We start from the raw sequence: 22,527 nt of genomic DNA, 5'->3' as shown, positions 1-22,527 counted from the left end.
CTAAACATTTGGCTCATGTTTTTTGCAAGTCCACAAAATGTATGCAACTATGCCTATTGAATTACTTGTGTGTTTATAAACAAATGTGACATACTTTTACGTTTTCTCTTTGTTATCACTTTGTATTAAGCCTTTATATAATTTACATGTTTTGCTGTGCCCGTATTTTGCATTACAAATTCATTGTGTGGAAAATAAATAATCTCTATCTTGTCACATCTATGTTGACCTGTTCACAATAACTGTTCAAATTCAATTTCTACCAGTATTCACGGAAACAGTTCTGTATTAGTCCCACCATGGATTTTAAAGATTTCAGTGTGCATGAGACCTGACAGTTCACAAGTCAGTTGGGATCTGAATAAACGTACCTGTCCAAGGCCATTCAATCTGGTTGCAACTAAGTTTGATGGGTCATAGATTGCAATCAGTCAAAATCGACTGCTTAGTCATGGCTATGAACCATGCAATCATGCTACAGTATGATTGATAGCCTTCATGCAATGCGCATACAAGTACTTCAGACTCAGCCACTGATTTAAGTCTAGAACAAATTAATTTATACTGCACTGTCTGATAAATTCATACAACAACCATGATGTAATCATCTTTCTGGTCAACACAGTCTCATAATTAATTTTTCTCGAATGCTAAGTAAACTTAATCAAGATAGATATGAGGGAAACACAAGCACACAAGAGTCCACACCTGATTCTGATGTAACACCAAGCTCAGTGTTACCTAGCTGAAGAACCACTATTACAAAACCAAATGTAATGCTGACGTAAGACGGTTAATTGTTGACAACCACGACAACATTGTTCTACAAGTGGAACATTTTCCATTTTCCTAACTGAAGTACAGAGCATGTTTCAGCTAAATGTCTTTCCTGGTAAAAACAATGATGACAAGGGTACATAGCAGGCAGTGCCAACATGCTACAGGCTACGGTGATGACTTAATCTTTACAATGGGCAAAAATCATCACTCTTCCAGACATAATTTTATAATCATAAAAATTGCATCTTTGTACACAGTATGGTGTTTTTACTACAAAGAACAGAACATACTGGTATAGGGTAGCCTGCTTTTCAATCTTGATGTACCCACTCAATAGGAAGGCTCAAATTTTAAGAATTTATGACTTAAAATGTAAAATAACTGTAAAACTCACAATTTTCCCCATTGAAAGGATAGAGTCATTGCAGTATTTGTCAAAAGCATAAAACAATAATGGGGAGATTGATTGCTGTCATAAAATTAGGGATGCTGTTCAAAGTTTGCAATTTTTAAAGATATTTCTCACTGAATGGCTGCCCCTAAAGAATAAACTAACAGGATTATAAAGTTTTCAATTTTATCTGATGCATTTGCAAGCTCCAGAGACTTAAGTACCATACCTTTATGTAATTAATAAAATATGGCATGTCCAATTCTGTCCTTCTTTTATTAATGAGCAAATTATACTGAAGACAAGCGGGACATGTTTAACTGAATAAATAATGTTTAAGTGAATAAATAAACAATTCTCCATATATATAATTTCTTCAAGTCATATACTACGTGCAACAAGGCAGCAAAGCTGTCAAATGTACAGACAAAAAGCAGGAAATAACTATGCACAAAATAGGCTACTGTCAATTCTGATGCAAAAGTACATTATGATAAACTGTAAATTCAACATCAAATTTTAATTATGCTCAACAGGAAATACCAATGAAAGTAAAATGTGTAACAAGCATAAGGCTTCAGGCCCATGAGAGTTCAAGTTCACACTTTGAAAATGTATAACTTCCAGAAAAAGAAGCCAATCAGACTGCTTTTCCAACTCAGGCTGCATGCAGATTTTCGAACTTGACCTCCGTTTTAGTAAGATCGATTACTCCTGAGAGTTTCACGACAACAGGCCAATCAGTTTTCCTTGAAATGTGTTTACAGTGTTGCATATATGTTGAAAAGTGAAAGAAAAAAGCATAACTTCTACAATAATGGCCCGATCATCCTGATTTTCGAACTTGACCTGCGTTTTATGAATATTCATCAGCTCTTTAAATATAAAGCCCAAAAGTAAAACTGCCTTCCACTTATCGTGTTTACAATGAAAGTGCAAGGTGCCGGCAACGGCGATGACGGCGACGACAGACGCAGGTGATGGCAATATGTACAGACACATCTGTACATATTTACTGTACTGTTTGAGAACAGTAAGTGACATGGTTTTTCTTAAATGGTCATCATGGGAGCAGTGCCCAAAATAGGTTTTTTTCAAATTTTGACGCAATATTACATAATGTTTAACAGCATAATGACCATCAATTTTTAAGAATAAAATATTAGTATCATGGATATTCAGAAAATGTGTCTAGCAAAGGTCTTCAGGCCCATGGAACTTCAAAGTCACAACTTGAAAATGCCAAAATGTAAACAAGACAGCACTGTTCTGAAATGTTTTTTTTCCATTTTTAACAATTTTTAACATAAAACAAAATTAACAGTTTACTGCCATTTTTATATTATCAACTAAGAAAATTGATGAGATTGGAAAAATATCAATATAACAGTGTTAAATGTCCAATTTCTTCCATTCTGAGATTCTGAACATAGTGAATGATTGAATCTGACAAACTGCAATGATATGAGTTTATTTCCATTTTTGAAACTTTATTACACAATACATGATAACAAGTTTACCATCATTTTTACAAAATCAACTAACAATGTTGTAAAGATGCAGGAAATGTCAAACAAACACTTTTACGTATCTTATTAGTTTAATAATGAGACTGTTAACATGCCTAAGAATTGAATCTGAGGAAATGTGAAAAATATGCTGAAAAGTGAAAAAACAGCATAACTTCTACAATAATGGCCCGATCATGCTGATTTTCGAACTTGACCTGCGTTTTATGAATATTCATCAGCTCTATAAATATAAAGCCAAAAAGTAAAACTGCCCTCCACTTATCGTGTTTACAAGGAAAGTGCACGGCGCCGGCATCGCCATCGGCATCGCCATCGCCATCGCCATCGCCATCGGCGACGGCGACGACAGACGCAGGTGATGGCAATATGTACAGACACATCTGTGTCTGTACATAAAAATGTTAATGATAGTTATTAGAGCAACTTCTATGTTAAAGGGACAGTGCAAGATTTTACACACACATTTAGTGCATAATTAAACCACTTCTTAGTGAACTTATCTGAGGACAAACAATACTTTTTAATAATTTTTAGCAGATAAATACCATGAATTACATGTGGGTTAAATTATAAGTTTTAATTTTCCTAAATATTAACAGAGTTTAGGTCAGTGTCAGGAAAGGAAGATCAATGGTTGGTCAGTAGGAGAAACTATTTAACCCAGGATATTGGTTAAAGATGAGTTTTTCACAGAAATCTCGCACAGTTTTTTGAGAGATTTTTAATTGATCTCTTAAACTGAATGAGTGGGGAATACCATTTTGCAATAGTACACTGAGCAAAAGCAGACTGCTGTTTAAAAAACTAATGATGTGAGCAACTCAGATCTGTGTTTTTCACATCGGTTTTTCCCATTCAATTCACTATTCACCTTAAAATCAATATATATATATTTTTTCCAAAGCAGAAAGAACCCATTCTTCTCTTGCAAAAAAATGATGACTGCACTGCCTACTGTCAAAAGAATCTAATTCACTGGTTCATTAATCAAACCCCACACATTATCACACCTCCAACTCTAAGGTGCGTGCAACTTAGAAAGACAACAGGTAAGAAAAAAGACCAATCAATATCAAATGTTGCTTGTATCACTAAAGTGCCCAAAGGCCATTTTATGTCCATGTGTACAAATTAAAGTATATATATTTCTATTATTATATACTTACTTATCCAGATCTTATTTTTTATACAAATGTGCAAACTGTATGGCAATTTGTAGACTTAAAGGCATATGCTGTACACGTCTGGTAATGTCCTTAAGTTATAATTTTTTTCTAAATATCCTTCAAAGCTACTAAATTTCTCCCAATTCAGAACTTTTAAATAATACCCCCCCCCACCCCAAATAAAAAAAAGAAAAGAAAAGCACATGATGTATGTCGATATTTCATTCTGAAATGTCAAGAAAACATGGCAGTCCAAAGGCAGTCCAAATGCCTCGGGAGTCATTAAGAACTAAATTATTTAATTAAAAATGCTTTAAAACATCCAATCCAAGTGCAGGGAAGGGTCAAGCAACGATTCATGAGTAGAAGAAAATTGCTTTTTTCTTGAGGGAAATTAGCTTTGACCAAAAAATCTCAGATAGGACACCTTCAACTTTGGCATTTTCAAGATGTGTGCATGAGTACACCAACACATCTTTTTGCATGAATAAGTACAATAATGGTGCAACCAGCTGACCTTATCAGAAAAATATTCGCACTAATACACCAACATCTGACCCATTTTGACAGCACTTCCTGAGAAATGAGTTATCCCTTGCCACTGACATCTTTCCAATATTTTTTAATGGCACAAGAGTTTCTTTCCAAGAAACTGCAAGTACTAAAATGTGTAGTTTATCACCCAATTACCAAATGAAGCATCTTCAAGGAAATACAAGTTTCAGCATCAGGCCTACTCAACTACCAGACTCGGCATCAAATGATCCTGAATTTAATGGTAGATCAGACCACAATACCTGTTTTCAAGGTGTGTATCACTACGCGCATCAAAGTATCAGACGCGACACTGCTCTTGCCTAGTACGAGATGTGATAGTGATGATTCTCAGCATGGTTGGAAAGTAGTGCATCTCATCTCAAAATTTGTTCCGGGGTATGATACTGTGAAATGCTGACACACACCTTGAAAACAGGTAGTGTGGTCCGATCTACCAGTGAAATCAGGATTGTTCGGTGACGAGTCTGGTAGTTGGGTAGGCCTGAGCATGCATTTAGATATTTACACTAACCATATGTGAAAGAAGGGCAATTTTGAGAATGGTTTTATATTGGTACTTATCAAAATGCCAGGGATGGGCCATTTTGCACTCAATTTACCATGACCAATGATCTGCCAAACAACATTTTAAAGCTCAGCATTTTGTACAGATCAGTTTTGCTCTACTCTCATTTTCCAACAAAGCCACTCGGGTGTTAACTCACTAAAGAAGATGGTGATTGCATTCAAAACAAAACTCTGTAGCTCCTTGTAAAAAATACACTTTCAAGGATGATTATGTAATTAAGGCTTGTTCAATTAAGATACAAAAAAAAATTGCTTCTGTGGCGGGTCCATGCTCATGAGTCTGCTACAGGTGTATAATCTGTTTGGGAAACAGCAGCTGAGAAGCACGACAAGTAGAATAACCAAGTAGAATAATCACACGCTTCACCTATTAATTATAATACATGGGAAGAACAAAGCATGTATTTATCAAGCAAAGAAACCCAGGGTGTTCAAAAGTAAAAACAGAACATGCATGTATCAATTAAAGCAGAGAAACAAAACTGGTCAATGTCAATGTCACTTAGACTTTATAAAAAATTTTTTCCAGACTGGCTGGGGTGGGACAATTTTGACTTGAGCAAATTGTTGAGAATATTTATATTGATGTTGAAGTTGTAAACTTAACAATTTTCTGTGCAACTCCATTGACAAATAAAAAATCTCGCATCCCTCCCATAATATGAAAATCACGTCTACAAGGAACCAGCCACCCACCCTATTCACGTCATTCCTTGCCATTGCATATTACAGGGGAATATCGTGATGGAAGAATTGCAGTTCAATCACTTGACTAAGTTAAACGCAAATATAAACATTTGACGCAAGTAATAAACGAGACACCAGGAAACCACAAGACTGTTATTGACGCTATTGTATATATTTTCATAAGATTATTTTCTGCAATAACTCAACTGCTGCTCACTAAGAAAAAAAAATTGAACATCAAATTTTTCCACCCTACCGCATAGATTCCCTCCCACCTTGTCAACAGGAAGTGATATTTAAAGGTTTCCCTTAAAAAAAAGCACAGGTAACCACATACCTTTGCAACAACATGGGCACAACTCAGCCCTGCCAGCTCCATCAACTGGTCCACACTGAATGCATATTCTGTGAAAAGTTCCTGGTCTATGTTTTGGGCTTCTTCTTGACTAAAAAGTAATAAAATGGGGAAATAAGAAGTTAATTAATGTTATTAAAATAACAAATAAAATATGGAGTAAAAATAGTGTGTGTTAAACCTTATCTTTTTTAATTCAATGAATTAGTACAGAATTTATAGAGAAAAAAGAGAGTATTTAGAGAAAAGTTTTAAAAATCTAATTTTCAAATTTGTTTATACATCATTATGTGCAATCATGCTGACAAATTTATGGGTCAAATGAATATTTTTCAACACTGATATATGAATAATTGTAGGAGAGTTGAAAAATAAGTAGTCTAATTAGCTTTGATAAGATAATCTACTGAATTGATATTTATGGGGAAGGATGAAATTCCATCTGTGCTAACCTTGTAAGTATTGAATTCTGAAATAATTAACAAAATTAATAGATGTGACAGCTAGTATCATAAAGCTTATTTTCCTGAAAGATCACGGCTGTGATGCATGGAGGAATATTCATCAAAGGTACCCTGAGTTACAACAGGTGACTATAGTGACTGTCATCAACACAGCTTATGTTGGCCATTAACTGCAGCAGAAAATTGTTTTAGGTCTCTGAAAGACAGGGTATTTAATTATACCTTATTACCCCTCATTCTTATCATGAAGTTGTACACACACCTGATTCATTTTTCTCACCAACTTATTTTTGTTGGCAATAAAGATCATAACATGAAATACTTAGAAGGCTGAATTAACTAAATAATGGAATGAAAATCATCATGTCTTTTATTTCTTTTTGTTAAACCTACAATGGTTTCTAAGCACATTTTAAAGTAATCTGGCAGAAAAAAAATATAGGTTTACATTTCATCCTTGTCACTACCTTACGAAATGCTTTTTAAAGAGAAGGTCCTCTATGCTTGGGAGGCACTTGATAGTGAAAAGCAAATCCACTTTTCTTACCTATCAGACAGCTACTCAACTGACTTTGATGTTTGCTACAAATAGTATATCATACTGTGGATGAGTTCCAGACATTGCTGTTTTTTTTTCTCAATTAAAAAAAATGTTAGTGATTTAAATAATATTATCTATTGCAACTTATTGTTATGTACCTTTTACATATACATCTGATGAATGTCCTAAACTTATATAATTTTGAACGCTTAATTCAAGCGTGGGCTCGAAATAGGACATTACGTTTTAGACTTACTCAGTGGATAACGCAATTCAAAATTCCATGGTTCGTGTCAGATTTCTGGGAATTATATTTGTGAACACTACATTATGCACCTGCATGCACTGGTAAAATGTACAGTATAGATATTTACACTACTGAACAGTGGGACTATTTAAATATTGAAGAGCCAGGAATAATAGGAGGGCCCTGGAATGTACCAGTAACTGAACACTAGTACACTGCAGGTGGATTGAGCAAAGGACAAATACTGTTTCCAATTTGCTCTTTTCTGGCACTTCCTCTGGGATAGATGGTGATTAGACATATGGCATCAGGCTTAGTTTATTTCATTATCAATACAAAAACCTGAAATGCAAAAGTCTAATGTGGTCTCTCTGGGATAATATTTTACAATTATCTTGACACTTTTCTGTTGGAAGTAAAAAAAAATATTTTCAGTTTTGAAACAGGTAAGTCAGGCGAAATTAAGTCTCGGTATATTTTCACAATCGATAGATTCTCCTCTTACAGTATGTTCAGGTTACGAAAGTTTACTTAGTATTATGCTGGTAGTGGATAATCTATTGCTACTTATTCACTGTATACAATTTCACTGCCTGGAGCTGCAGCTTTTAAGCCAGAATACTTGTTAAAATACAGGGACACAAATGGAGAGTGAAGCAAAAAGGGTGGCAAAACAATGTTGGCAAGACTTTTTTTTTCACATTGGATCTACTTATCTGACTAAAACATCAATTATATTATAGGTTGAGACCACAAAAATGCATGCACTGATGGAAGTGCAGCAATCAACTCTTAATTGATAATAGGTACACTTAAATAAGCACAACTGCAATTATGCATGATTTATAATGCACTTATCAAACTTAACCCACTGCAAAGGCTCACTGAAACTTCAGTGGCAAATGCTTTCTGACAGATCACCTCAAGGAGAATATATTAAGTAAAGGCTTGGTCCCAGCAGAACACTGCAGTGTTAAATTTGAATAAAAGCGAAAAAGTGAAAGAGATTATATAATGTTGTCTTGTGTCTAACAGCATGTTAAGGGTTAAGATTTTTTTTAAAATGAAATGATGGGCTTTTTTTTTTGCTGTAGTTGTTGTTTTTGATCAAAACAATGTAGCTGGATTATATCTGCCACACTCCAGGGGAAAAAAAAACATTTTCAAAGAATAATGAAAAAAAATCTGGTACAAGTAGAGCAAACTATAAGTCACTCCCCATAGATTAAGCACAATGCAAGGATTGATCTTGCTTCCATAAAATAGTTGTCATGCCAAATGATACAAAATGACATACTGATACAAAACCATGAGAATCACATGTGCATTTGACTCCATTTATAAATAATAAACATTAACCACATGCCCCATAAGGGTTGCCAGACAGATAAACCCAATTTCCCAGACGAAGGGTAGGTGGGTTGCAAAGCAGGAAATATTACATTGTTTTATAGGAAACGAAATAAAGGTTACAGATAATGATTTCTCCCTGAAGCATGCAAGGAAATTAAGTTTTATTTTATGATCTATAAAGCCGCTTTGATGGCCATCAGTCTGAGATTTGTCAAATATATAAACTTCATTACTTTTTTATCGACATTCTCTTATGTTTGAGGTGCATGTCAGTAGGTGTTTGTGTTTCCTGATTTGAATACCTTCTCTATCAATAGTGCATGAGAGAGGAAAAATTCTCAGAACTGACATCTGGCATACATATGTAATAATGACATTCGGGTTGATAATCACTGGAAAGCTTATATGGTGCTGTGAGAAGCATGTATATTTTATTTTAATTACTTTTGTAAAGGCATCGTTTTAACAGTACCACCACTTGGTGTAAAGTTGCATGTGTGAAAAGTGTGTTTTTGTTGCCTTTTTGTGCTGATAAGAGAGACCTGACAATTCTGCTTTTTTTAAAAATAGAAAATGTTTGATCTTATGGAATGAATTCTACATGGTAGCCTGAGATGACTGAACCCCACAAAACCAGACACAAAAAACTATTTGTCATTTCAAACACTGCTCTGTAATAAAATCATTACAAAATCCTAGAAAGGAATAAATATCAAATGAGAAATTTCAATTTTTCAAAAAATGAAATGCCAGAGTGAATAGAAAACATACATTTGGAACATAGAACAATTACTGTCAATCTTTTGTGTGAACATTGCAATTGTTCATCTGTCCAGACTTTCTGAAAAATTGCTTAACCATCTGACATATATTATTATAAAAACATGTATTTATCATTATATGAAATTATTATAGGTTCTGCAGAATACTATTAAAATTGCTGGCTTTAGGGCCAACAGACCCGATTTCCTAATTTTCCATACTTTAGAGCAGTAGTTAGTATTTAACCGTAAACCAGAACTGATCATGTCAAAGATTAACTTTAAGGTTATTTTTGACATTGATCTGTGGACTTTTACAATCTACCTTTAAATGCCAGATCTGAGGGCAATAGAGGTGATACACGTAGGTAAGTATGCATCATATGCAAGTTTAATGGGAGAGATACTAATACCTCACCATTGGATTTAAAAAGGCAAAAAAAAAAAAAAAATACACATACCTTAGGGAAAAATATTGATAATGATGCAAGACAAGAATTGATGCCTTTTCCCTCTTAACTCATCAGGGAATTTACCAATTCCACATGTGGAAACTGATTTTTTTTCCTATACCGAAGGGCTGGTTTCTTGGAATGAGAACTAATTCACTGATTATTCCAATTTTCAAATTATTTAGATAACAAATCTAATCTGTATCTTCATAAGCATACATCATAAGTCACACATCTGGTTCCAATTTACTTGTTTTCTTTTTGTTTTTTATCACATATCCACCACTTTTGTACTCGTATATATCCAAACTGCCTCTCTTCTTAATACACACACACATGCAGATGGAACTTTTTTCCTTAATCTCCTGACAATTCAGATGCTAAAATGGCAATATAGATGAAAAATGACAATTTTCTTCTGTCTGTTCTAGCATACAGCACCAAGTTAAAAAATTCTTTCTAGCTTCCACAAGACCAGCTCTACAGCTACAGTAGATGTAAATTAAGAGAATCTTTGCAACTCAACAAATTAAAATATATGTACTATTTGTTTGTAAATTATATGTTAATGTAATTTTTTAGTCACAAGCATGGCATATAAATGGTATTTCTCAATAATATTCAATATTCAAAATTGGTAATCTACCCATATCATTTCTTTTATCAGAGGAGCATAATAATAAATGCAACCTTCACTGGCTAAATTTCAACCATCATACCTGTGTTTGTCCTTTATTGCTACTTACATGTCAAGTTTGAGTGATTGAGTCAGTATAAACTGAGGAGATATAAATGCAATTTCTTTTTCACATATAAACAGTATGTGTTACAGTATATAATGCCATAAATTACATATGTATCATTCAAAATGGAAATATCATGTTTGGAAAACAGTTCATACTTATGATAACTCTTGGGGATAGACATATAAATGGACAATCATATTTCAGACCGTCCACGTAAAGAAAGGCAAAATGTTTCTACTTAATATCCGTATCTTAGGTTCTCCATACAAGATTAGAAGTCATGCTAATAACCATGCGGCTTTCCATTATGCACGCTTTCTCTTACTTTAAACCTTTCCGCTAACATGGCAGGAGATATGAGCACTGAAGTACATCCTTAAGTACTCTACAACAGGGCTAGAGCCAGTATTGAATTAATAGGAGACTGGGTTAATGATTGCCCAGCTGACATGTTTCAATTCAGCACTGTCGTGTGTCTCCAATAACACTGTTTCATGAAAAGATTATTATCCACGACGCCTTTCCTGAAAACTCTACATTGTCTCCATCCATTATCACTTTATTGAAGATTTTCATGTGTATCAATTTAATAGGAAAACCTACAGGATATGTTACGGGTGAAATTATGCTGACAAAGATTCATAAAATACGTCAAGTCTAATAACAAGTGTCATGCATGTTATAGCTGCATCTTACAAGCAATTAACAGACATTAAAGTGCAACATGAAATAATTTCTTACCTTAGAAAAGTTAACTTAGAGTAGTCAAATGTATCTTCCACAACTTCTTCTTCCTTATTTTTACGATGACTACCCTTTCGTTTAAATGAAAATGTCCTTGCGACACTTATTCTATCCATCTCTGGAGCCAATCTGAGTATGGCGAAGCTATCAGTTGTTAGTATAATGGTATTATGATTCGGTATCCAACAAACTGCTACCGTCACTGTAAAAAGTACTGATTTCACCAGGCTCAGTACAAAATTGTGTATGCAGCCAAAGCAAAGCAAAGCACACCTTCTGCCACATAAACACCTCAAGTCATATTAGCTCCTCCTTAATTTCTTTCAGTTTTCTACCCCACAAATCTCCCTGCCGCCAGCACAGCAATTATTCTGCATTGCGTGTCCACCAGGTGTGTTTGTGATGAGGCCCCAGCTTGTTGATTTCCTTTCAATTCCTGTTTACTGATGAACACTATATGCAAACCAAGCACCACTGAACACAGCCCGTTAATGACTTATGGACTACTTCTGATGGAAACGAGCAAAATTTGAAACATGCCTCACTTTCGTCCACAATCAATGTTTCAGTAAATGCTGGCATGAAGCTACGGCAACCCAGGTGAAAGCTAAAGAGAATCAGACGACAGCAACTGAATTATCATCCCCCTGAAGCTACACATCTACCAAGACTACAAATATATAACCCATGCAGTTCTTTATTAGCTTTGGGTAAATGGCAACTTATGGATGACCTGCGGTACTTCTAAGATAAACCTGAAACAAAATGGTAAATATAACCTATAATCTAAACATTATCTTATTATCCCACAACTTATCATTAATAACATAGATGAAAGACTTCCTTCACCATTATGTGCTTTTTTTTTTTTTTTGTATGGACCTTACAGCAAAGCTTAGCACTATGAAATATATTTATCTGGTAACTATATATATACATATCTACATTTTAATCTGTCAAAACCAGCTATGCCCCCCACCACAAAAAAAAAAGGCATGCTCTCCTGCCAATCAATTTGTTGTTTGAAATTCTTTTCAAAACCTTTGTTTGTATTCCTTTGATTTTTCTAATACAAAGCAGATCTTTTATCTTTAGATTTCAAAGACGGCTTTGATCTGATCCATTATTTAAATTTTGAAAGTATACTATTATGCATTTATTCTAATTCACCTACTAATGTATCAAAATTTGACACTTTCATTTTATGTACTAATATCTCAAAGCAATAATAACGTGAGTGGCATATCCACTTCACTGTTATCACTTAGTTACACCTATTATCTCTTTCTAAAAATATAATACAACTTTGTATTATTATTGAAAAAAAAATGCACCCGATGTGTCCTATTAGGTTTCTTTATGAGTCCAACCAACTTCAAAAGAGCGGAAATAATCAGGTTTGCCTGCTTAATAAGACACTTGCCAACAATCCTGACAGGTGCCTCAGGTATACCACCCTCTTCAGGGTAATCCTAGCAACACACAAACCAATTAAATTCCCTCTTCCAAACCCAAGTCCTAGTCTAAGCTATAAGCATAATAAATAAGGTTTCTCCAGCAGATAAACAATTGCATTTCTCGCAAATCCACTTACAAAATTTCTGAAAATACTGAAACAAAGCTTAATATTTCATTGCGTTAATGAGAAATCAATCAGTTGGCAGTAACTGTGTCTTTCTTCCAATAATGACTTTCTCCTCCTCTGCCAATCGTTTTATGAAAGCATGCTACAAGCTGACATCTGCCTGGTTGTAGTTTTTCAGCACTGGTATGAGTCATTTCAATGTGCACTGTATACAGCTGGCTGTAATCAGGATCTGCTGGTGTGTGGCGTGGCGTGACATAACAGCAGATCATTGCTTCGAGAAAAAGGCTATTAAGCAATTAAAAATGCCTGATATATATAACCAACTGATACTCAAAACAAACTGCCACACTAACGAAAATTGTATAAAATATTATGAAAAATTACAGAACAGTGACGTGTTATATACATGTAAATGCTAAAAATATGGTAATTACTCTTTTTTTTTTTCGATGAGGGAAAAGTTGTGAATTTTACAGATACTGTGTTTTGAAGTCATAATTTCTTAAAATTAGAACATTCCTATTTGGTCTAATTGAGTGATAGCAACAAAATTAAAAAACATGGCAATCTATAGTTCTATTAAATGCAGTAAAAGCACTTCAAATGCCCATGTATCTGAAAGTTTGATAATTTTCGCCCATTGAAAAGATAGAGTAATTACTGTATTCTTAATTGTCTAATTAACAAGAAAATTGCGCAAACTGAATTCAGATTCCAGGAATGTTCAATATACAATATATTGAATCAGATTGCCTAACCTTAATACTACTTGATTAACATAAGTGAAAAAAAACTTATTTTTCAACATTAGCTTCAGCTTTTTCTCTCACCTGACCCCAGTACAAGCATAATTAAGTTTTTAGAGTATTTTCTTTGCTTTATTAGGCAGTAAATGTCAGTAAATAACAGTAAGTGATTCATTTTCATAAATTTGTCTGAAAATTTAGTTTTCTTTATCTTCTTACTTTTTTTTCCATAAGGAAAGCTGCCAATGCACAATCTGCAGGCTAAATGACATATCTAAAAAGGTGTTTTATTTCCATTTCAATAGTCAGGGTAAGATAGCAAGAAAATTCATGAAGAATGAAAATTAATGTCAAAATCAGCATATCTGTCAATTAAATCTTTAAAATATTATCAGTATGCAGATGTTAGCCTTGACACAGTACATGAGTTCTCATCGTGAGAGTTGTACCTAAAAGTTACATATGAAGGGAGTGTATCTCCCTATAAAGCATATACACCACTTCTACTAGCTTCTTCCATACACCACTCAAATCAAGTCAACAAGGGATAAACCAAATCAATCACTCAATAAGCCATAAAAAATTGATAAAAGACCTTTCTGGTCAGAAAATTTACCTATTTATCTGTCCCTCCAGTTCGTAAAATTTGCCAAATGACGTAGTAATGAAGAACGCATTACTGTTGCAGGTGCAATAGCTGCGGCAAAACAACCAAAGGTTACATACAGCACAGAAAGAAGGACAAAAAAAAGCTGTTCAAGTATAATTTTTCAAGAAATATGAAGAATGTCTTTTGATATTTCTTAAAGTTACATGTATGCTAATTGAAACTATCTGGTGGTATTAATTCGTGGTTTGTGGCCAAAAATCTGACATCAAATGCAACTTTCATTCAAAAAAAAAAAAAAATTGAAAATATCAAGGGTCTGCAAGTTGTTACTTCACTGCACACAATACGTCATATAAGGAGTTCTAAACTGATGTGCCAAATCGGCAAATGCCAAAGGCCAAGAACACCAAAATGCCTGCCATAACTTTATTAAAACTAGTTGTACATGTAATTTCAATCCAGTGGCCTACTCTTCCAAAGCACTTGCAAAATGCAATCAGATCCAAATATTCTGGTTGACAGTCTTTCATCCAGGTTGCAGTCTGCCAAACAATTCAGTAATCAAATCACCAATTCCACTAAAATAACTGTCTTTTTCAGAAAACTCTAATCAACTTTATAAAGATTCAGAGGAGAATTCAATTCCTCCCCTGCCAATCATAATATCTGTACATAATGGTTATTTTTTGCCTTTCTTTTTGAACATAAAGAAAACTTCACTGAAAGAAGCACCTAATTCAATGCCACATCGCTCATATTGCTAGAAAATACAGAGATGATTCCAGCCTCTGACAACAAAAAATATTGATTGTTTTATTCTGAACACTTGCCCATGATTCCTTATTTCTAGGCTCTCAAAACAAAATACTTGTAAGCTGGGGCATCTAAAAGCACAATATTAACACTAAAAAAGAAGATCAATGCACAATGTATTTTTTTCCACTCAGAACAAATCTGGTGCCTAGATCGCATAAAGGACACAATAAACTATACTACAGCTTTCCAAGAAAAAGGGATGAAATGCCATGATCTCTATGCATCATAAGCTATACCAAGCCAACAAAGGACCACCATAGACAGACAATACTGACACACAAGTGATCCAATCATCAGCATATCTTATGTTGGATCACTGGTTAGTTGACCCAAAAGTATGTGCCAATGGCCTAAATTCTTGCCACAGCATGCCAATTTGGATGAAAAATGCAATCCATCAATAAAGAATACAGTGAAAATGTGTAAAAATAAATAATGTCTGTGAGTTTGCATCATCAAAATAAGCTGTATCACCCCTGAAATTTTATCATTTTTTCCTTGGTCTATTTGCGAAAAGCTCTCAGAGAAGGCAGAACACCACAAAGTCAAATAATTAACCATTAATTAATGGATCATAACCTAAATCTAATCATTTGTGTGTGTGTGTGTGTGTGTGTGTGTGTGTGACCTTTTATGAAAATTTCGATCAAAATCCATCCATGACTTGTAGCATTATGCTATTTACAGACAAACTAACTAACTAACTAACTAACTAACCAGAACAAAAACATAACCTCCTTGATGGAGGTAAAAATTTCAGCAGGATGACAATTTAACAGTGTTGTTTGAATCAAGTTACTTCTATAAATAGAATAAATACATATTTCTAGGAAATTCTGATACTTCAAAAATAGGATCACTCATTGCATATATCAAATGGAGTTGACCACAGATTCTATTCTCTAAAACTATGTACCCATGCAGTTTTTCAATCTATTCTACCGGTAGCTGTTACCTACAAATTAGAGAAGTAACTACATTAGGACTCTCTTAGAAGAGCTGGGGCATCACCAGGCATCCAAGAAAGTCTGTAATTGGCAATTAGCATAGCATGCTTTTCATCAATAGCTATAATTCTACCCAAAAAGTTCAAAATTACTCCAACAAATGGGATTATAGCATAACTGTAAGTACATATTCACATTTGATAAACTTACATTCTCTCATATATGAGACACCTAAATTGATAATTTGCTTATATTAAATCTATACAGCAGAGCAGTAAAAGTGCAATTTGAGACCTGCTAAAACTCTTATAAGTCCCTAAAAGAGAGCATCATAGACCATCTAAAGGACAAAATACTATTTTTACAAACATCTTCCTGAAACTGGAATACCAAAGGCAGAGGGAACACCCCCATCCTTCCTTATAAAAATATGATAAATATACAAAGAGAGAAACAAGGTGAGATACCCCCCCCCCCTCGCACCACACAAACCATTTCACTGATACAAAATGTCCATTTATATGGAACAAAAAAAATGAAAACACTTCTAAACTCAGAAAAACATGGAGAGTTCATGAGTTCATAAAAACATGCATCTTTTAGGTTTCAATCATACACCATTTTTGGGGGGCTAATTGTTACAAGTTTACTTCACAGATATTTTAAACCTTATTGTGAACAGCTCTTTTTTATTTAAAATCAAAACAATCTCATGACATGTGCAATAAGATGATGCTATTCTTTCGATTTATAAACCATAAATTTTTCATACAGCTTTTTATAGCTTCTACATCTTCGAGAGATTTGGTGACAACATTTCAAGTCAGAAGTGTGTGTGTGTGTGTGTGTGTGTGTGTGTGTGTGTTGGTTTATCCAGGCTTTCATATTGATTTATACATGTTTTGTCACATCCCACCACCACTAAGGGTAAGGCTAACCAATCTGCTCTTTTTTAGGCCTACCCAACTACCAGACTCGGCACTGAATGCTATCCGTTTTCAAGATGTGTATCATTATGCTTTTCACAGTATCCTCCCCCAGGAAATTTTGTACGATGACCACAAGCTCAACCTGTAATCCGGGTATCAAGCCTCGTTTTTGGTCAAGTAGGAGTTGTAAGAATACAACAATATGGACACAGGTGTAGCTGGTGAAAAAATTTAATAATCTCAGTAAGTAACATATGATTAATTTTTCGTTAACAGTAAAGCGAGTGATTATATGTTAACTGTTATGATGATTTTCTAGTTTAGCGAGGATATACACATCTATCTGTATTTTCGCAAGACTTTAAACCCACTTACTACTGCATAACATTATTGGCTATGTTCAAACCTGAACTTTATGTTAAAAAATCACATTATTGTTCGATTTATTACATAAAACAAAGAAAATAGCAGTAGCACAAATCTTGATGAGATGCACTACTTTCCAACCCCACTCCGAATCATCGCTATCACATCGCATATCAGGCAAGAGGGTGCCGAGTCTGATACTTCGACGTGTGTACTGATACACACCTTGAAAACAGGCAGCGTGATCCGATCTACCGGTGAATTTTGGATCCTTCGGTGCCGAGGCTGGTAGTTGGGTAGGCCTGTTTTTGTGTCCAGTACTACTGTATTCCAATCAATTCCAGTGCACACTGTCCAGAAAAAGTTTCAGAAACCATTCTACTTTGTTAGTATGAACAGGCTTTATACAGTATGAAAAACAACATACTGCATTACATGTAATTTATCATAAACCCATTTACTGTATTCATGTAGTGAGAATAGAATGGCTCTCTTGTGGATATCAAATACTCATTTCTCAGACAGTAAAGTTAATCAAATGACCTTAAGGTACTTTTTAAGGATCTAAAAAATTACCGCTAGAAAGATGTTATCAATAAAAGCTTTTTGCTCCAGTTACACACTAACAGCAATACCAGTATATTACACAATACTTAATCCATAAAAGCAGAGAAACTCCAATTTTTGAAAAAAAAAAATTTAAAAATACACACAGATACCAAGAAACAGAATTAACAAAAACATTTGAGATTAGGTTCATAAAAAAATTATTGAAAGTATGCAGTATTTTTTGTCAAGCACTTTGTCCCTCAAAAAACACAATTATGCTTACTGATCATGCATTACCAGAAATGAACAAGATGGATACAAGTTTTATTGATAACATTCTGATTTAAAACGCTGAGCTAGTCAAGCACCTTTACATTTAGCACATTTCATACTTTCATAAGGTTCATATATATATTTAGCCATCAAAATCAAATATTAATAAATAGAAAAATGAAAAACTTCATAATACCTGTTAAGTCATTTATCATTTACAGTCTAAAAAAATTTAACCCTATTATGTCATCTAGAATTTATTTTACTCATGAACACTATAGATTAATTAAAATAGGTATTTATCAGCAAAAAAAAGGGTGCATATGTGTGTGTACATTTCTGCCTGCATATTTTTGATAATATGAATTGAAATTTAGGCATAGGTTCTTACTTTGAAATTACTTTTATCTGAATTTTTTTTTTTAATCATTAAACTGTTAAAGTGAAGGTTGAACTTTTTAGCTGGATACTAAGTAAAACAGATTTTACATCCCAAATAAATTTTTCATAATCATAGCATGACTCTTCAAAGAAGTGTGTGGTATGTCAATGCAAGTAAAGCATATATGGTGGCCCTCATACATTGGGCACTTATCACAATTGCCTTATATAAAACGCCATTTGATGGCAAATAATTGGATTTATATATGTTCAGAGGGCATTTCTGATATCATGAGCTGAAAATATGAAATATTAATACAAACATTTTGGCTGACTTATCTGTCACTGCTGAATATATTTATGATAAGTCAGATCAGGCTGCAATTCTTTAACTGTACAAATACCTAGAACCAAATACGTTTATTTGTTAGTCTAATATGTACATTGTATAAATATCATTTATTTGTAAAATCATTTGTCATCTGTTGATGTCCTTACAAATCACTATAACATAAAAAAGTATAAACTGCATATTTTGCCTAGGAGAAATGTTGACTATATCAAAAGATTAAATTGTAACCTGTGAACAAAACATCACTCCCCTTTTTTTCTGAAGCAAGCAGAAGAATAAATGGGGACAAAACTTCACATCCTTAATTATAACTGCAGCAAGGTTCAGGAAATTAAACTCATTATTCACTAGATAAAATGAGGACTTGCCAGTCAATTGCTTATAAATGAGTAGGTCTTTCTTTTTCTTTTTTTTTTTCAGGAAAACAACCTTTAATTTTTTCTATGTCACTTTTTTTTTGTAACAGCACAATATACATGATCTTTTAACCACAGATTGTATTTCTTTTTTGACAAAATATTTTATACAGAATTGCTTTTTTTAATTACTTCATTAACAAGTCAAAAGTTAACCTTAATCAAATAATCTTCAAGGGGTCACACTGTTGTAAGAATTGGTTGCTGGGGGAAAGGGGGGTAGTGGATGAATTTCTCAATATCTCATTCCTAATATTTTAATTTACAGCTAAATAATTAGAGATGAACATGTTCACATATGTTATAGCAAAGAACAGTAGCCAGAAGTAGTTCAGAACAATTAATTACATATGCCATAATTGACAATCAATTCCAACTGTCAAACCTTCCATTAATTTTCTGACAAACAATAAAATGCCACTAGGCCAATTCTGCTGTGTCTTGATTATTAGGACATGTTTGTGGTCTTTACATATCTGTATCACTCACTCTGCAATGGAAAAACTATGTTGATACATAAATTTGTATCTGTCTCTCACTCACTCTGCAATGGAAAAAGTATGTTGACGTCTGAAATATCAATATGCCAATGGACACAATATGCTTTCAGATAACAGAAACAAACAACAGAATTTCACTTCTTCTGCTCTGGGAAAATAACCTAATTGGTACATAAAATCCCTCGGATGACACAATTTCATATAACCAATGACTAATGGAACTAAAATGGAAACCTAACATCTGAGGAAAATGAACATTTGATACATGAGGAGAAATTACCTCTTATAATAAACTTATTCAAAATGCTTGCAATAAGTCGTGCTTCCTTAATTCCTAATCTAGGTTAGGGAAACAAACTTCTCTCTAGAACTCAGATTTCCAAAAAAGGGTATTGGTTACAAGTGAGCAAAAAACCCACTAAGCAGAAAACATTGAATAAATAGCCATTTTGTCAATTATGAAACTGTGAAATACTGGTATTTGTTACACATTTGCTGCATCACAGAAAACAAATGTCTGGAGAATACTATGACAGATGCCTCCATTAGGTATTCCACATATTGACAGCCAGATTCATGGGAAAGCTCTTCTGGAACAAAAGTTTGGTAAAAGTGTAGTGCAATGCAAAATAAAGACAAATATATCATCCTTTATATTTTTTCTTCATATTCTTAGCATCCTGTACATGTCATTAGTGCTAAATTATATTTTACATAACTGTCCTTCAGACCCACTTGACTGTAATGACAGCAACTTTTATAGAGATGTTTCTATAAAAAAGATCAATGAAAAAAGAAGAAATCAAAATGTTTAAATATGTCACTTTAAATTCATATAAATTTTTTAAAATTATATTCAATTTTCTAAGTGTACAAAAGAAAAAATAAAGAAAAAACTCCTTAACTATTAAAATGAATATAAATTTACATATTATTATCAGTAAAAAAATATTAAAGAATTTAAATGTCATAACGCCAAAAAGAAAAAATATACATTGTGTTAGTTGTGTTCACATCTTCAGGCTGTTCTACCACATTGTACTGCACCCTGTGGTAACACAATTTGAAATGAGTACAAACTGCTACAGTGTTAGGATCATAAAAAAAGCTTTATACTTTTTTATCATCATGGATATCTGATGCCCACAACAGCAACTTAAATGGGTAGATTTTTATTTTACATGTGGACTAATTCCAATGCAAATCTTGGCATCGTGAGCCTATTTCTACAAAATATGTAGAAGATAATAAAAGAAAATGAACTTCGGTGTAAAAAATTATAATATTTAATGCACTGTCAACAAATCATTAACAAACTGTTACAGACCATCACTCTATCAAGATCTATATCCAAACATACTTTGCACCATATATATATACTGCTTAGATTCATGGTCTTCTTCAATTAATTAAGCCAAATGTGCAGTTACCTGCCTTCCATTCATTTATAACTTTCATAAAATTCAACATTTGAGTAAGGGCTTAAACCTTCACCTTTTCAAAAAAGATTTGGAGAGATTTGAGATGATGAAAATTGGGTATCCTTTCAATCTACGGGCTCAGGAAATCTCTCTTTCTCTCTCAATTTTTTCTTTCGGTTTCCTGGATTAACTGAATTTCAATGTCAATTACAACAAAGAAAACTTACCCAAGGAACTTGATGCCAGTTGCCTCTACCGCCATGTTTCTTTGAATGATCTGGTGTTTAGCAGAGTTGTTGTTGAAAAAAGCTCTATAACAATGGAAAGCTCCTCTTCTAAGAACCCGCATTTATTTGATTTGCAGATCCCTGTGGAATGCCAAACAAAATCATAAAAAATTAGCTGCACAAATCATATTTCAATGGCATTATTCCCAAAAACTGCATATTATATTGCGAACATGCTGTGGTATCAGAAAAGAAAAATACTTGCATAGTGCTTTTACATGTTAATTCCTACTTGACACAAAAGTTAAATAAGACCTCTTAAAATCTTTAACAGTTTTTATGGCATCAATTTTCTGCAATCAATATATGTTTGAAAAGCTATCAAAATAATAATTTAAGAGACACCAGACAAACTTAGAAATGTTCCCCTTGATAAGTTGGTTTGACCAAGACTAAGGGTGCATTCCCAGAGATTTAGATCGATCCAGAGATTTAGATTTAGATCGACCTAACTCCCTGGGGGTTCACGCTAAATTGCAGTCAGCCGAGCACGCACCATAGTTAATTACCCCCTTACAGCTTTTAGTAGGCGGAACAGACGCTTAAGCCGGCTAAGCTGACAGTAATCTAGTGAGACTCCCCACAGGGATAGATCGATCTAAAATCCATGGGAATGGGGTCTAAGGGTGCATTCATATCCACCCATCGTATTAGCTGGGTCTGTCCAACTCTCTGGAAGTTTCTCACAAAAGTGCATTTTAGTGGAATCAGTTTAATAAGCACAAGATAGTTCATTCCCCCTCCCCCCAAGCTGCTAAAGAAGGCGTGTCAGATAATTAAGTGGATTCCAATGATAGCACTTAAGAGAGAATCCCTGGCAGAATTGGACCAACCCAGCTAGAACAATGTGTGAATCTGAATGCAGTCTACGGCATAAGTGATTCATGCTGCTCCATATAATGTAGCCTGAAGTAAAATTGCCTACAATGTAAAAAGACTGTTGAACGGAAGATAGGGCCCTTCTTTCCTACCTGCTGTCTTGTTCAGATAACTTTTACATAA

The 22,527-nt window shown here is 33.9% G+C and overlaps 1 protein-coding gene across 3 annotated transcripts in view; it reads right to left on the bottom strand.

Annotated features, from left to right (window-relative positions):
- The window catches only part of LOC106156782 (NAD(P)H-hydrate epimerase), a 31,180-nt gene that overhangs the window by 6,805 nt on the left and 1,848 nt on the right, over positions 1-22,527 (bottom strand). For 2 of the 3 annotated variants that reach the window (XM_087003064.1, XM_087003065.1), the window contains exons 2-3: positions 21,466-21,606; positions 6,019-6,127 (exon numbers count right to left, since the gene is read on the bottom strand). In XM_087003064.1, coding sequence (XP_086859190.1) covers positions 6,019-6,127; positions 21,466-21,587 — 231 coding nt within the window. In that variant the 5' untranslated portion in view covers positions 21,588-21,606. Of the gene's footprint in view, positions 1-6,018; positions 6,128-11,341; positions 11,508-21,465; positions 21,607-22,527 lie in introns of those variants that run through there. The other variant, XM_087003066.1, reaches the window with a different exon arrangement.

Source organism: Lingula anatina, chromosome 2 (genome assembly GCF_051362555.1).
Source record: "Lingula anatina isolate TDL-2025a chromosome 2, LinAna3.0, whole genome shotgun sequence".
In the NCBI taxonomy this organism is placed as follows: domain Eukaryota; kingdom Metazoa; phylum Brachiopoda; class Lingulata; order Lingulida; family Lingulidae; genus Lingula; species Lingula anatina.
Note: the sequence above shows the minus strand (reverse complement) of the source record. Positions and strands in the feature narration are given on the sequence as shown.